General features: G+C 41.7%; 1 protein-coding gene and 1 long non-coding RNA gene across 2 annotated transcripts; both read left to right on the top strand.

Moving 5' to 3' along the window:
• Positions 1-470: 470 nt before the first annotated feature.
• On the top strand, positions 471-2077 carry LOC125523665 (uncharacterized). The gene is made up of 3 exons (XR_007290338.2): positions 471-570; positions 1676-1732; positions 1841-2077. It is a non-coding gene; the product is annotated as an uncharacterized LOC125523665 (long non-coding RNA).
• A 2607-nt stretch (positions 2078-4684) lies between these two features.
• LOC125518190 (putative protein phosphatase 2C 37) lies at positions 4685-11926 on the top strand. The gene is made up of 5 exons (XM_087531646.1): positions 4685-5077; positions 5164-5475; positions 5577-5643; positions 5779-5959; positions 11594-11926. The coding sequence occupies exons 1-5, from the start codon at positions 4685-4687 to the stop codon at positions 11907-11909; spliced, it is 1269 nt and encodes a 422-aa protein (XP_087387772.1). The 3' UTR covers positions 11910-11926.
• Positions 11927-12606: the final 680 nt, after the last annotated feature.

Here is a 12606-nt window from a genome sequence, read left to right as displayed (position 1 = left end):
ACATACTTAAAGGAAATATTAGTCCTTCTATCATCTAGGAAACACAGGTCGCTGATTTTGGTATTAACTTTATTACTCAAACTGTAACTGGCAAAATGGTTACTAAGTTTATATCTTTTAGTCAGGCTTTTATTAACACTTGTAACAACTTGCCCAATTTCTGCTGAATGTATTGTTGGATATAATAATTCAAGAAAATAATTATTCGTTGCCAAAAGTAAGGGTGGTCCTGCATTAAATTTGTCTTGTTCATCATCCTCAGTTTTTTGGATTTTCTTTATTAACTACATCTCTTGATCTTATAAGTACTTACATCATAGGGTGATACTGATACAAAGATTGAGACACTGAAAAAATGTATTGTTATAAGGGACTTATTGAGCAAGGAGAGACACAAGCAAGCTTTTTTTAAGAGCCGAATAAGTTATCTTCTCGACCATGGCCCCACGACGTTGCCTTTTACTGATGGAACAACTCTGGTTATTTTTGCAAGGCGTGGTGAAGTGATGAGGAAATATAATAATGTATGATTTGTTGTGATGACCATAAAAATAAAGATACCTGAGACAGGTATGTTCCGTTTGCTGTAGCAATTATTGAATATTTGCATTTGTAAATTGTATGTCTGCTAGAATTGTGCATAACTTGTTAGTTGTTACATGATATTAAAGGTTAGGGATGGTGAAACTATGATTGTTCGCTTAATTGATAACTATGCATCATAAAAGGGCACCAGGATGCATCCTTGCCAACATTTTGAGTGAGATTATAATACCTGTAGGTTCCCTATGTTGCTTTTGTTGCGCTACTGCACATCATTCAGTGTGCTAACAGAAGCAAATATATATGAATCTTGGGATTAAGAATTCATCGATATCTGTATGATAAGGTTATTTAGAACAATTCCTTGAGTAATGTTACTCACCGGGAGTTCCTGCAGATTTTGCTTCACCATGCATAGTTAAAATTTGCCTATTCACAAACCTTCAGCTGCCGTAGATGATGCATGGGCACTGGAGTAAATATGTTAACTATAAACTAAACTGTTGATTCACTAACTACTTTTTTCCAACTATCTTCAGCAAGGATAAACTAAATATGATTCTTTCTTGAGTTTTTTAGGCAATGCTTAATCCAGAATCCATAATAGATCAATTGTTAAGGTTATACTGAACCACAAATTTATTACTGGGTAGTACTATTGTCTATTAATTAATTTTTTAAGTAAATTAATGCCCGCCTCTTACTAGACATTTACAAAACATTAGGCTCTTCAGAAGCTTCTTACTAAAAATGAAGGCCCTTCTGAATCTATTGCATGTATATGCTCACGTCATGTGCATGTTTTTCTTCCTCTATTTTTCAAATGCTTCAGAATCATTTGCGGAAGTACTGTAGCCTGTAGACATGTAGGCGTTGAACTCATCAACTAAACGCTAATGCAAGCAGAGTTGTAAGGAAGATATATAGGTTTTGATCTGCTGAGAGGTCATGCAATGCTTCCCTATAATCCCATTTAAGTTCAGATTTACCTCCGAAACATTGCATGGATATTTGCACATGAAAGCTACATCCTCTGTACCAAAATGCAAGACTTTTTTTTTGTTTTGCATAGGGCATAAAAACGTCTTACATTTTGTTACAGAGTGTACTTTATTTCTTTAACTTTTTACAGTTCAATTATAGGTAAGATATGTGCCATGCTTAATGAAGAAGCATGACAGTTTCATGGGTGAGTTTTTGTTTTCCAACCATAGACACTTTTCTTCTTGAGATAACTAGACACTCCTAGCTTGTGTAAGGAATGACTTTACCTGATACGTTGTGCACATCTTTGCAGGGTCTGTTGCAAGACATAGGAAAAGAATTTAAGTCAATGTCAATCTAAGATGACGTCAGAAACCAAAGATGAAGCATTTACATATATAACTTTGACTTTCTGAAATATAAGAATAATCATCCATGTTTTTCTTTTAGTTTGGAAATTAGTACGATGATCATTGATTAGGGATGCATACATGCATGTAATTTCAGCTTTGGAAGTTAGATTCAACAATTATGTGACATGTCTTGCAGTGTGTACTACGCCACTTAAGAAGAGCATAGATTTCATCCGGTGCCTTTAGCAGGGTTAATCTGTATATCAATGTTTCGCCAATTCATGAATTTATAACTCTTGTGGCCTACATATTTTTATTCAGGTTACCGCTATTAACTGTTAGATGTGTTCTATTATTATGTCAAGTTATTTTTTGACCTTTTCATTTGGAAGTAGCCATAAGCTACAAACTGAAATGGAAATAACATGCCCTACCTTAGTATTTTTCTCTGTGTGTTGTTAGTTGCTACTTACCAGACTACCAACGCTTCAAAACAAAATAAAAAAATTACGTGAAAAAACTTTTTCAGACTATTTTATCCTTTTAATATATTATTTTCATCTATGTTGCTTTTGTCTCTTTATATTTACACAAGTTCCTACCATTCTACAGTCAAAATAGACGGGCGCAGCAACGCGCGCCATCATGGTCTAGTTAAAGGTAGGAGAAGGAAACAAAATATAAGCTTGTCTTTGATCTGTCATATAAATGACATCAGATCAACAAGCACTATAGTCCATGATTTTTTCACGTGACAATATATTGCCTACCGGTTTTTCCATGCCACAGGAGTTGTCCCTGACCGTCTTCGTAGTCTCTTCCTCTCAGGTAATAGCACATGTTGTCGTGTTGTGAGTAGATCATCGATGGGATGCGGATCAAGCTATCTGATTTAGTTGGATCGGCAACCAAGCCGAAAAGCAAGATGAAGGGATATTCGCCTACTATATGCTCAGAGGAGGTTGAGCCCTCACCCCTCAGAGTAGGTTGAGGAGTCGTGCCTCACCGGCGGCGCCTCCAACCAGATCCTCCTCGAGTCCGTGTAATCCAAGAAGAGCGTCCACGTCATCTATGGGTGGACATGGAGGGAAACATTGGTGCATCTCAGGAGCGAGGGAAGGGAGTGTCAGCGGCGGCGAAGAGAGGAAATCGGGTGAGAAAACCTAGCCAGCCGAGAGAGAGAGAGAGAGGGAGAGAGAGAGAGAGAGAGAGAGAGAGAGAGTACATTCGGAAACAAAAGATGCAGTGTTGGTTAGTAGAGATGCGTACGGATACGGGGGTGATTTATTTGGATGGCCCACCCGTGCGTTGATTGACCTGCCCATGCATGTTTCCTAGGTTTTTGGTATGTGATCTTTTGTAATGGAACAAACATGTGTTTTGGTAGGTGTCTCACATGACATACCATATAGTAGATTTGGTGCGTGATTTTTTTTTCTAGGCAAAGGGGGATGTACAAGTGCAGGGAAGCAACAACATATGGTAAGTGCGATCCTAAAAGTACGTGATTTTTTACTCCTTTTGCAATGATTTTTAAAGAGATAAAAGCCAGTGGTACGGGGGTGGTGGAACGTGGGAGGAAATAAAACCGAACGAAAATAAAACCAGAGTACCAGGCTACTAACTGCTCCATTAGGAGTAGACATTAAGAGTAGAGATGTGGTACGACAAATAGAAAATTAGGTTTTATTTGGTAAGCACTTGCCTCAACAAAGATAATATTATTTTATTTGCCAAATCAATAAGATATGCAGTACTTGAGGTCGTTTTTAAGGAAACCATTAATTACCTATGTTAGTACTCCATCCTTTACTGAATATAAGTCTTTTTAGATATTCCAAGACGAAGTACATACGAAGCAAAATGAGTGAATCTACACTCTAAAATATGGCTATATACATATGTACTCCTTATTATTGAAATCTCTAGAAAGACTTATATTTAGTAACAGAGGGTACTAACTTATCATCATGTATTAATTGATTCCTTATTTGCACTATCAGATAGAAATACATATCTTATAGTAATTTGTATCATTTATTGCAATTATGATTTACTAGTAACTTATCATGATGCTCTGATTGCAAATCATTTCCTTCCTAATTTGTACGAATATTATTCATATCATTAATTACTTTTTTTATATACTTCCTCTGTTCCTAAATATTAGTCTTTTTAAAGATTTCAATATGAATTATATATGGACCAAAATAAGTGAATCTTCACCCTAAGATATGTCTATATACATTTGTATGTAGTTCTTATTGAAATTTCTAAGAGACATATTTAGGAACGGATGTATATAGACATATTTCAAAGTGTAGATTCACTCATTTTGTTTTGTATGTAGTCATTTGTTGAAATATCTAGATTGACATATATTTAGGAACGGAGGGAGTACATGGTAGCAAATAAAAGCGAGTGAGATAAAGGAAGGACAAATCACTGCCGATCAAACCCAATGTGTTTTTATTCCCGAAAAGAATGTTTGTATGGAATCCTCCGTATATTTCTAGTACAGTACATGCAATAATGAACAAGAAACTAATTAAGGATAATAAATTCGGAATAGAAGATATGGCCATTTTCCATCAATGAACAAATAGAGGTGAAAATGGGGAAGCAGTAATGCAGCAAGCACTAATTTGCATCCAAAAGCGACACGAGTACAAGTAATCTCCTTCGTGTTTGAGCGAGAGGTTTCTGCGCTCTATTCCCCCTTCCTCCTCCTACTCTTCTGCTCCTCGCCTTCAATCGTCCGTTTCTGTGTAGCTCTACCCCTCACTCTTGCTAGCCTAGCCAAAATGAAGATGCTCTGCTGCTTCGGGATCCGCGCAGGACCTGCTCAGCCTGTTCCTTGGAAGGATCAATCCGTCGTGATGGCCAGCGTCGGCGTGAACAACGTCCGCGCGGCCGGCGAGGGCGGAGTCGACCCACCTAAGGGCTACGAGGAATGCCACCTGCCGGCGTGCCGCCTGCGCGGGAGCCCTCGCCTCGCACCCATCGCTAAGGAAGCGGAGGGCTCCGGTACGGCAGAGCGACCGGCGTGGCGCGGGGCGTACGGGGCGGCGGGGAAGCCGCGGGAGCACGGGGTGACCATGCAGGACACCGTGTCGATGCGCCCGTCCTTCTGCACTTGGGTCGACGGCTCGCGCATGCACTTCTTCGCCGTCTTCGACGGCCACGGCGGCCCCGTGGTAACCTAGCTGCACCCCTCTACGAACGTGGCCACACTCCAGCTCAACACCGACTTGTCTGTACACTAATTTCCGTGGTGGTGCAGGTGTCGGTGGTACTGAGGGACCACATGCACGCGATCCTGGTGGACGAGATGAGCCGCGCGGCCGCAGCCTACCGGAAGAAGCAGCAGCAAGACGAAGAGGCGGAGCTGTGCGCGTGGAAGGGCGCGCTGAGAAGGAGCTTCACGCGGGCGGACGAGCTGGCGGCGTCGGGGGTGCCGGCGGGCAGCATCATGGGGTCCACGGCGGTGGTGGCGCTCGTGGTCCGCGGCCGCATCCTCGTGGCCAACTGCGGCGACTCCCGCGCCGTGCTCTGCCGCGCTGGCCGCGCCGTCCCGCTCTCCCATGACCACAAGGTGAGCACGCTGCTGGCGTCATGTATGAGCTTGATATATTGTGTTTCTTTCCTCGTCCAATATTTGCTGGGGATTAATGTTAGCTTGATGTGCGGATGCAGCTGGCACGGCCGGACGAGCTGGCGGCGCCCGGCGTGCAGGGGATCCTTACCAGGTCGCGAGCTTTAGGTATGCATAGCGATAACCTTCTTTTAAAATAGTCAAGGTCTTTTTTTTGCGAGGTTAAAATAGTTAATGTCAAGAAACTGGAGTAAAAAATAACAACAACTATCGTTCATGCATGTATGGAAAATGTGTTCCCAGCTCTACATGCGTCGTGTTATGTCACAAGCAAACAAGGCTCCTTCCTGGCTTTGTCAGCTACTGCCTACTGCTCAATGCCTCTGTTGGCATTGGCCGTTAATTCGTTCTTACAAAATATTTTTTTGCAACTATCTTCTTATGAGAAAGAAAGAAAAGCCAACTATATATATAAAATAAAGTGGTAATTTGTCAAGTAATTTAGTTTAATAAATATAAATGTGTCGTTTTGCTCCCATGCATTATTAGTGCTGGATTTGTTAAGTTCTTTTTTCGTGAATACGTTCTATGCGTGTATCTTTGCATTGATAGAATGGGGGAAAAAAATTAGATAGTGCAATCGTTAGGTCATGTACACACAAAGGCATGGTTGAGGATGCAAAGTGAGCATTAGGAGCGTGTGCTTAGACCTAGGTGTTGCTAAAGTGCAGGTTACATGCAATATCCTGTCTCGCACTTTGGCACCAGTGGCAGCCCAACGACGCGCTTCGTCAACGATGACAGTGATAAGTCTGGTGCTACAACGTTTCCTTGTCTTGTGAGCATAGAACATGGAGAGGCTCGTGCTGCAAATGACGGGAGGCAAGGTGATCAATAGTCTAGCATCTGTTATGGTAAGCAAACCAGACGAAGAATGTAACGTTGAGAGGTGCCCAGTTGCGCCAGATCAAACGCCACAAGGGGGCTAAGGTTGATCCAAGGAAAATCGCCTTGTAGCAGGATTTTGCCAAGTATTGCCCATTCTCGGACAAGCACCAGAAAATTGAGTCTCGTGCCACAGTGAGGGTGACCTGCTGGATGCGCCTCCACAAGTTGACATACCCATCCATGGTGATGGGGACGCCATGGATATACCCAATCAAGGTGAATTGATCAAGGGCTTCGCAAACCAGCTGCGAGCGGTGACGCCTATGGGAAACAAGAGTTGTAATTGACGACACGATCTCCGGGAATCCAAAAGTGGCAGGAGCGGACATCTTCCAAGGTCTAGATTGTTTATGCGCATAAGAAGTCTCGCACCTCGAGCTCACACAGCAGAGGCAGATGGTGCCAGGGTCAGGAAGTGTCCTTTGCTTGAAGCCACAACCAGCGCGCATGCACATGGAGATGCCCGTGCGCTGCAAGTCTCGGACGCTGAGGCTACCAAACTCAAGCTGCCGGTAGATCTTTGCCGGGCTGACAAGGCAACAACCCACCTTGCATTCTTAAACATTGATAGAGGAAGTCACGAATCACTCTAGTGATCTTCTTGAGGATCGGTGGGGAGATAGCCATCGCCATTAGGATGTATGTGGACATCACGGTGAGGACATGGCAGATGAGGGTCTGCCTCTAGCCGCGCAGATGGGTCTATCCACCAAGGGCATAAGGGTTGCAGAAGAAACTTTTCGCATGGACAAGGGAAGCCCAAACAATTGACTGGGGAAGGCCATCATCGAGCAGGACAGGGAGGAACCGATCTCATCAGACGCCTGCTGGGAGCAGCAAATGGGCGTTGCTGAGCATTTCGAGAAATTGGTGCACAAGGTAGAAGCTTTTCCGAACATCTACAGAACTGCAGGGACGACAGAAAATGACAACGTCATCGGGGAAGAACAAGACACTCGATGCTGCATGGCATGCTGTGAGGCACTTAAGCATGCCAGAGCTAATCTCATGCTATAATAGGGAATTGAGGGTGTCGATGAAAATTACGAACAACATGGGTGAGAGGACCCCCTTGGCGTCATCCGCGAGCACGGGAGAAAGGTGGACCTAGTTGTCCGTTCACCAGGGCCCAGGTGGAAGCGGTGGAGACAATAATTGAGATCCATTAACACCAATGGTTTCCAAATCTAAGGTGCCGCGGGGTCTCTAGGAGGAAGGTTCCACTCCACTTGGTCCATCTATTTCCTATGGGCTGTTGTTGTCGATCTGAATTCGAACCCTACAAATTCCACCCTACCTTCCACGGAGTTGGGTAACGCTACTTTGCAGTGCAGCGCCACCAATTTGGACCCCAAAGAAACACTTGCTCTTTTTGTGGTGTGCCCTCCCCCTGCCCACATGGATCCCCTAGCTGATCAGATTGCTACGGATATGGCTCTCGAGGAACCCCCATTGGCTGGCATGGTGGGCCATGCCATAGAACCCATATCTGCTCTGATCGCTGCCACCCAGCCGCCCTGGTGCAATGATACGTGTGCCGAGCTGCATCAATCTATAAAAGATATGGTGGTAGTTTAGTGGTTGGATATGAATTGTGTGTATGTAACTACACGAGACGTCTGCAGAGCTGCATTAATCTACAATGAGGTCAACTATTTGTGAGAGGTTGGAAGCCGCAAAATTTTGAAGTATGAATATGTAGTAACATCTCATCAAATAGCCAATGCAATACACCAATTACTTTTTTTCGGGGTGTAGTGGAAAGGTAATGATAAACATATGGGGACAGTTTCCCATAAAAAATTATCTACATGTCTAGTTAGACAAGATGAAAACAGAGGGGTTCATAGACGAACATGGAAGTATTGTACATAGTTTTTTTCCTTACTCACAATTAGTGACCAAAGACTGGTGAAAGGTTAGTCATCATGTGTGTTTAGTATCTAATACAAGATAAAAATTGAAGGGGCGTCATATGCAAAAGTAAACAGAGTACAAGTCTACATAACATACTATATCCAACATATATTATCGTTGCAGTTTCCATCATTGACCTCATAGGACCCCGGTCGACTAACGCTGCTATCAGTAGACACATATCATTAGAGATATAATGGCCCTCTCTATGATTGAAAGATAGTTATATCTAGGTAGCATGATTAAAGGGTTACAAGATGCATAAGAGATAAGGACAGATGTCAATTTTGGAAGTATCCTATGGCGGTGAAGAAGGGACACCAAAAAGAGATCGAGCTTCTCGTGAACATGTGCAAATTATCTTTCATGTGATTCTAATCCACACCCTATAAGGCATCTGTCATCGTCAAGATTACTACTTCATGGTCACCTAAGTAGACTATGTTACGAAGGCAAAGGACAAGGAGCGAATTTTTTTACATCTCCACATGGGTCTTCTATCAATCATGTTGTGTTGAGCTTAGTTCTTTATGCTACCATGTAATCTCCTTTCCACACTTTATGTCCACTCTATCTGGTTACACGAGTTGTTACCTCTATAAATTTGTACCATCATGTGCATTTGTTTGATCAAGAGAATCGAAGGGAATGAAGTTCTACATATATCTTAATAAACCTATATGCATGTGAGGTGGCAATTTACATTGAAGCATACCGACCTTTATCAAACCCGAGGCCAAGTTACATTTGTGCTACACATTATCCTATGTCATAGGTGGTGTATTTTGTACTATGCCTGGTTAATATTTAAGCTCGCGGGATTTTTTTTGTGTTTATGTGGAAAGTGTATCTACTTTCAAATGAAAGTCGAGACCTAACCAACACATGTACGGTTCCCATTCAATGAGTATGACACCTATTTAATGCATGCTACTAACTAGTTCACCCAGAACCTTAATCTAACTACGAGTGGAAACATATTTTCGAACGCTCAACCCGCATATAGGCTCTTCTATACTCGATGGGGGATTGACATAGGCCACAACTATTTTTATTAGCACTCTGTTGTCTAGGTGTTGAATTCAATTTTTTTTATAGATACGACATTGAACCGCATGCACCTCATAACTTTGCCGAAAAGCTTAAGCTTACAAAGAAGGGTTGCCACTATATTTCAACATCCTCTTACTTGCATCTTTAAGAGGCACACAATGAATTGGGTCAACAATAAACTTTACCTTAGCATTAAATTTAAAAGGAAGCATATGATTGAGTAGTAATCTCATATTTTAATTATTTTGGTAAATTTAAAATGAGGGTCAAATGCTACTAGTTCCCGCAAAGAAAAAAATGATGAGAGTTTGTTTTGATCATGGACTAGAGGGAGGGATGAAAACTGTCGAAGAACGCCGTGACCCTTGGGAATGTCCATATGGTGAAATGGGTGTAGAAAGAAAGGTCACCTCGTGTCATATATGTAACTAACAAAATATACAGGTTATAGTTCCTACAAGTTCAAAAGGTTATCATAGGACAAAACTACATGACAATTTTTTATCTTGTATAAAAAAGCATTCGTTCGTGAGTCTATTATGGAAATTTTATTTTAAATAATCTACGGAAAGGCACTAGCTTTTCTAGTTGCCAAATGGATTTTATGATTGCTTATCCTATCATTCTATTTTATCACATTATTCGAAAGCTCATAAGTACATAATTGTCGATTTTGATGGTTGCAAATTTATATGTTTTGAATTTGGAAATCACAGAAAGTAAGGTTATCACATATCATTGACGTACTTTGTGCTTGGTTGTCCTTCTGAATTTGGTTTATTCCTTCATTTTTGTTGATTTCCATTGTCATACAAGGTTGATATATTTGTCTTCGACCTTAGGTTTCTTACTGATAGTTGAACCTTATCACATGTTGACCTGCTTACCATGACGAGTCACCCTCCTAGTGGTGGCTCTGCTATCAAAACCTTAGATAGCTGCCACCTGCTCCCTCTATCCACGTCTTTTGAGGGTGCTGCATGCAGACCAAATTAGTCTGGTTGATCGTGAGGGGGTGGTGGGGCTTTCTCCATGATGGACCTATAGTAGAGTTGCGCTTGGAGGGAGATTGTTTCCTATGTCGCAATGGCGACAGGCTGTGTCACCCCTGCACCTAGTCGGTGCACTATGTGCATGGATCTGATGTGATCAACCATGCATGCGCTGTCCTAGCCGGGTAGATTTGGCCGTAGGCTACGGTAATATGGCTGCGGCTGTCGGAATGTGTGGTGGAATAGATGAGATGGCATTTGTCTGTTCCAGTGATTGCTCTTTTAGTCGGCTAGTTCGGTGTGAGCAGGCCGGTAATGAGGTGGATGACGTAAGTTACGGTCAACATCTAGGTTCTATTCCCACCAGGTGAAATCCCATTATTTAGCTTTCTTGCTTGTTCTGGAAGCATTACCATCCGCACATCATTTCTTCGTAGAGTGTGTTATTGGTTTTATTGTATGGCTGTTTACTAGAAGCACCCTGTAGAAGTTGCAGATGCGGCAACTCACCACAGTTTGTATCACTTGATGAATGGCTGTATTTTTGGTATTTGCAGCCTACTATCTAGTTATGTAATTCAGTGTGCTTTTGCACCTCGTTAGTTAATAGTTACTAATTCTTCCTTTTCTACAGTAAGTAGCTAATAGACATCAACAAATTTGATGGATGTTAAAAAAAATAGTAACTGTTCAACAGTATGTTAGCTACCATTGTAGCTCCATTTTTGGCATGTTTTTTTTAGACAACTAGCTTGTAGCAATAGTTTATTTGCATGAACCTAGAAAAGTGATTGATGTTGACCACTTATTATTTGAATAGATGCATATTTAATATACATTTTTTACTTTTTGTGTGTCATTAAACTAATTAGAATTAGTGAATATATTATTTATAAAGCCCGAGTGTTTTGCGACAATACTTATGAAAATATTGTTTCCATTGGTAAACTGTGAATTTGTATTTTTTAATAACCTTACCTTTATGAACGATGTTCTTATGTACTGTATCACTATCATTCATGTCATATTGAGAGTTCATACTCCCTACAAAACACAAATGACTGTTCATTTGGAAATTGTTATTTGGCTTATATATATATTCCAGTTCATCTTTTTTGAAAAGTTCGTTCATTTCTATAACAAGTTTTATTTTCTTAGTATATAGGTGTTCTGATTCTTCAGTTACTGAATCTCATTTGAATTCGAACTATGTTCGCAGGGCACACATTCCTCAATCCTCAAATGACATGTGAGCCTGATATTACCATAACTGCAAGGTCGGACGACGATGACTGCCTGATCCTCGCGAGCAACGGGCTGTGGGATGTGATCTCAAACCAGAAGGCATGCAACGTCACTAAGAAGTGCCTGGAAGACAAGAGCAAGGGCGCGAATGCATCAGTAGGAAAGGAGGAAGAGGTTCGGTGTGTCTGTGCTGCTATCCGCCTAACAAATCTTGCCATCAACGAGCATAGCCTCGATGACATCAGTGTGGTCGTGCTTGATCTGAAGGTGAGGTGTTAGCTAGGTTGATCAGGTTAAATCAGATCGTCATCATCTCCTTTGCAGCTTAGACTTGATAGGTAGGTTAGCTCTCTTCATTCTTAGCAAAGTAAAAGCTCGGAGATATTGTCTTCGTTCATTGGATTCTTAGTTCCCTAGATAGTTCTTCTAAAGTTGGTTGGTTTTATGTTCGGTGAAAAAAGTCTGCAGCACAACTAGTAATATGGGTGGATGAAACATTGCCATGGATACAAAAAAAGTGAGAATGTGTGAAACGAAAAGAGATTTATAGATGAACGCATGTATGATCGATAATGTACAAAATATGATGCTCACATTTATGTTTGTTGCTTACCGTTCCCATTAAATTTCTTGTGGTGGCTTGGTGATTTGCACTGCGAACTATTGTTAGGGCAAGCCACGTGATGGGTGCCATTGCTCTTGCAAATTTGGCGTTTGCCTCTGGTTGAAACTTGAGGGATGCAAGGCAGGAAATTGCGAAGCTGCAATTAAGGGCAGCCAAAAACCAACGCTTTCCAAGAGCAACTGATATGTTTGGAGGAGACTCGGGTAGGTGGTGTGCAGATGCAAAGATAAACAAGACGGCAGCGCGAGGACCGTCAGTGGATAAGAGTGGGAAGAAGGGGGTTAAGGTCTTTAATGATCACTTACATGGATGCAAGAATTCGAAACTAGGATTTGGAAGGAATCAACACTA

Source organism: Triticum urartu, chromosome 7A (genome assembly GCF_056163025.1).
Source record: "Triticum urartu cultivar PI428250 chromosome 7A, HENAU_Tu73, whole genome shotgun sequence".
In the NCBI taxonomy this organism is placed as follows: domain Eukaryota; kingdom Viridiplantae; phylum Streptophyta; class Magnoliopsida; order Poales; family Poaceae; genus Triticum; species Triticum urartu.
The sequence above is the reverse complement of the archived record's forward strand: the minus strand, read 5'-3'. Positions and strand labels throughout refer to the sequence as shown.

What these genes read in the sequence shown, in the direction of transcription:
- LOC125518190 (XM_087531646.1), top strand. Translation starts at nt 4,685, where the DNA reads ATGAAGATGCTCTGCTGCTTCGGGATCCGCGCAGGACCTGCTCAGCCT. An exon ending in TACCAGGTCGCGAGCTTTAG is followed by an intron (nt 5,644 to 5,778) that starts GTATGCATAGCG and finishes ATGTGTTCCCAG; the next exon opens with CTCTACATGCGTCGTGTTAT. An exon ending in TATATATATAAAATAAAGTG is followed by an intron (nt 5,960 to 11,593) that starts GTAATTTGTCAA and finishes TTGAATTCGAAC; the next exon opens with TATGTTCGCAGGGCACACAT.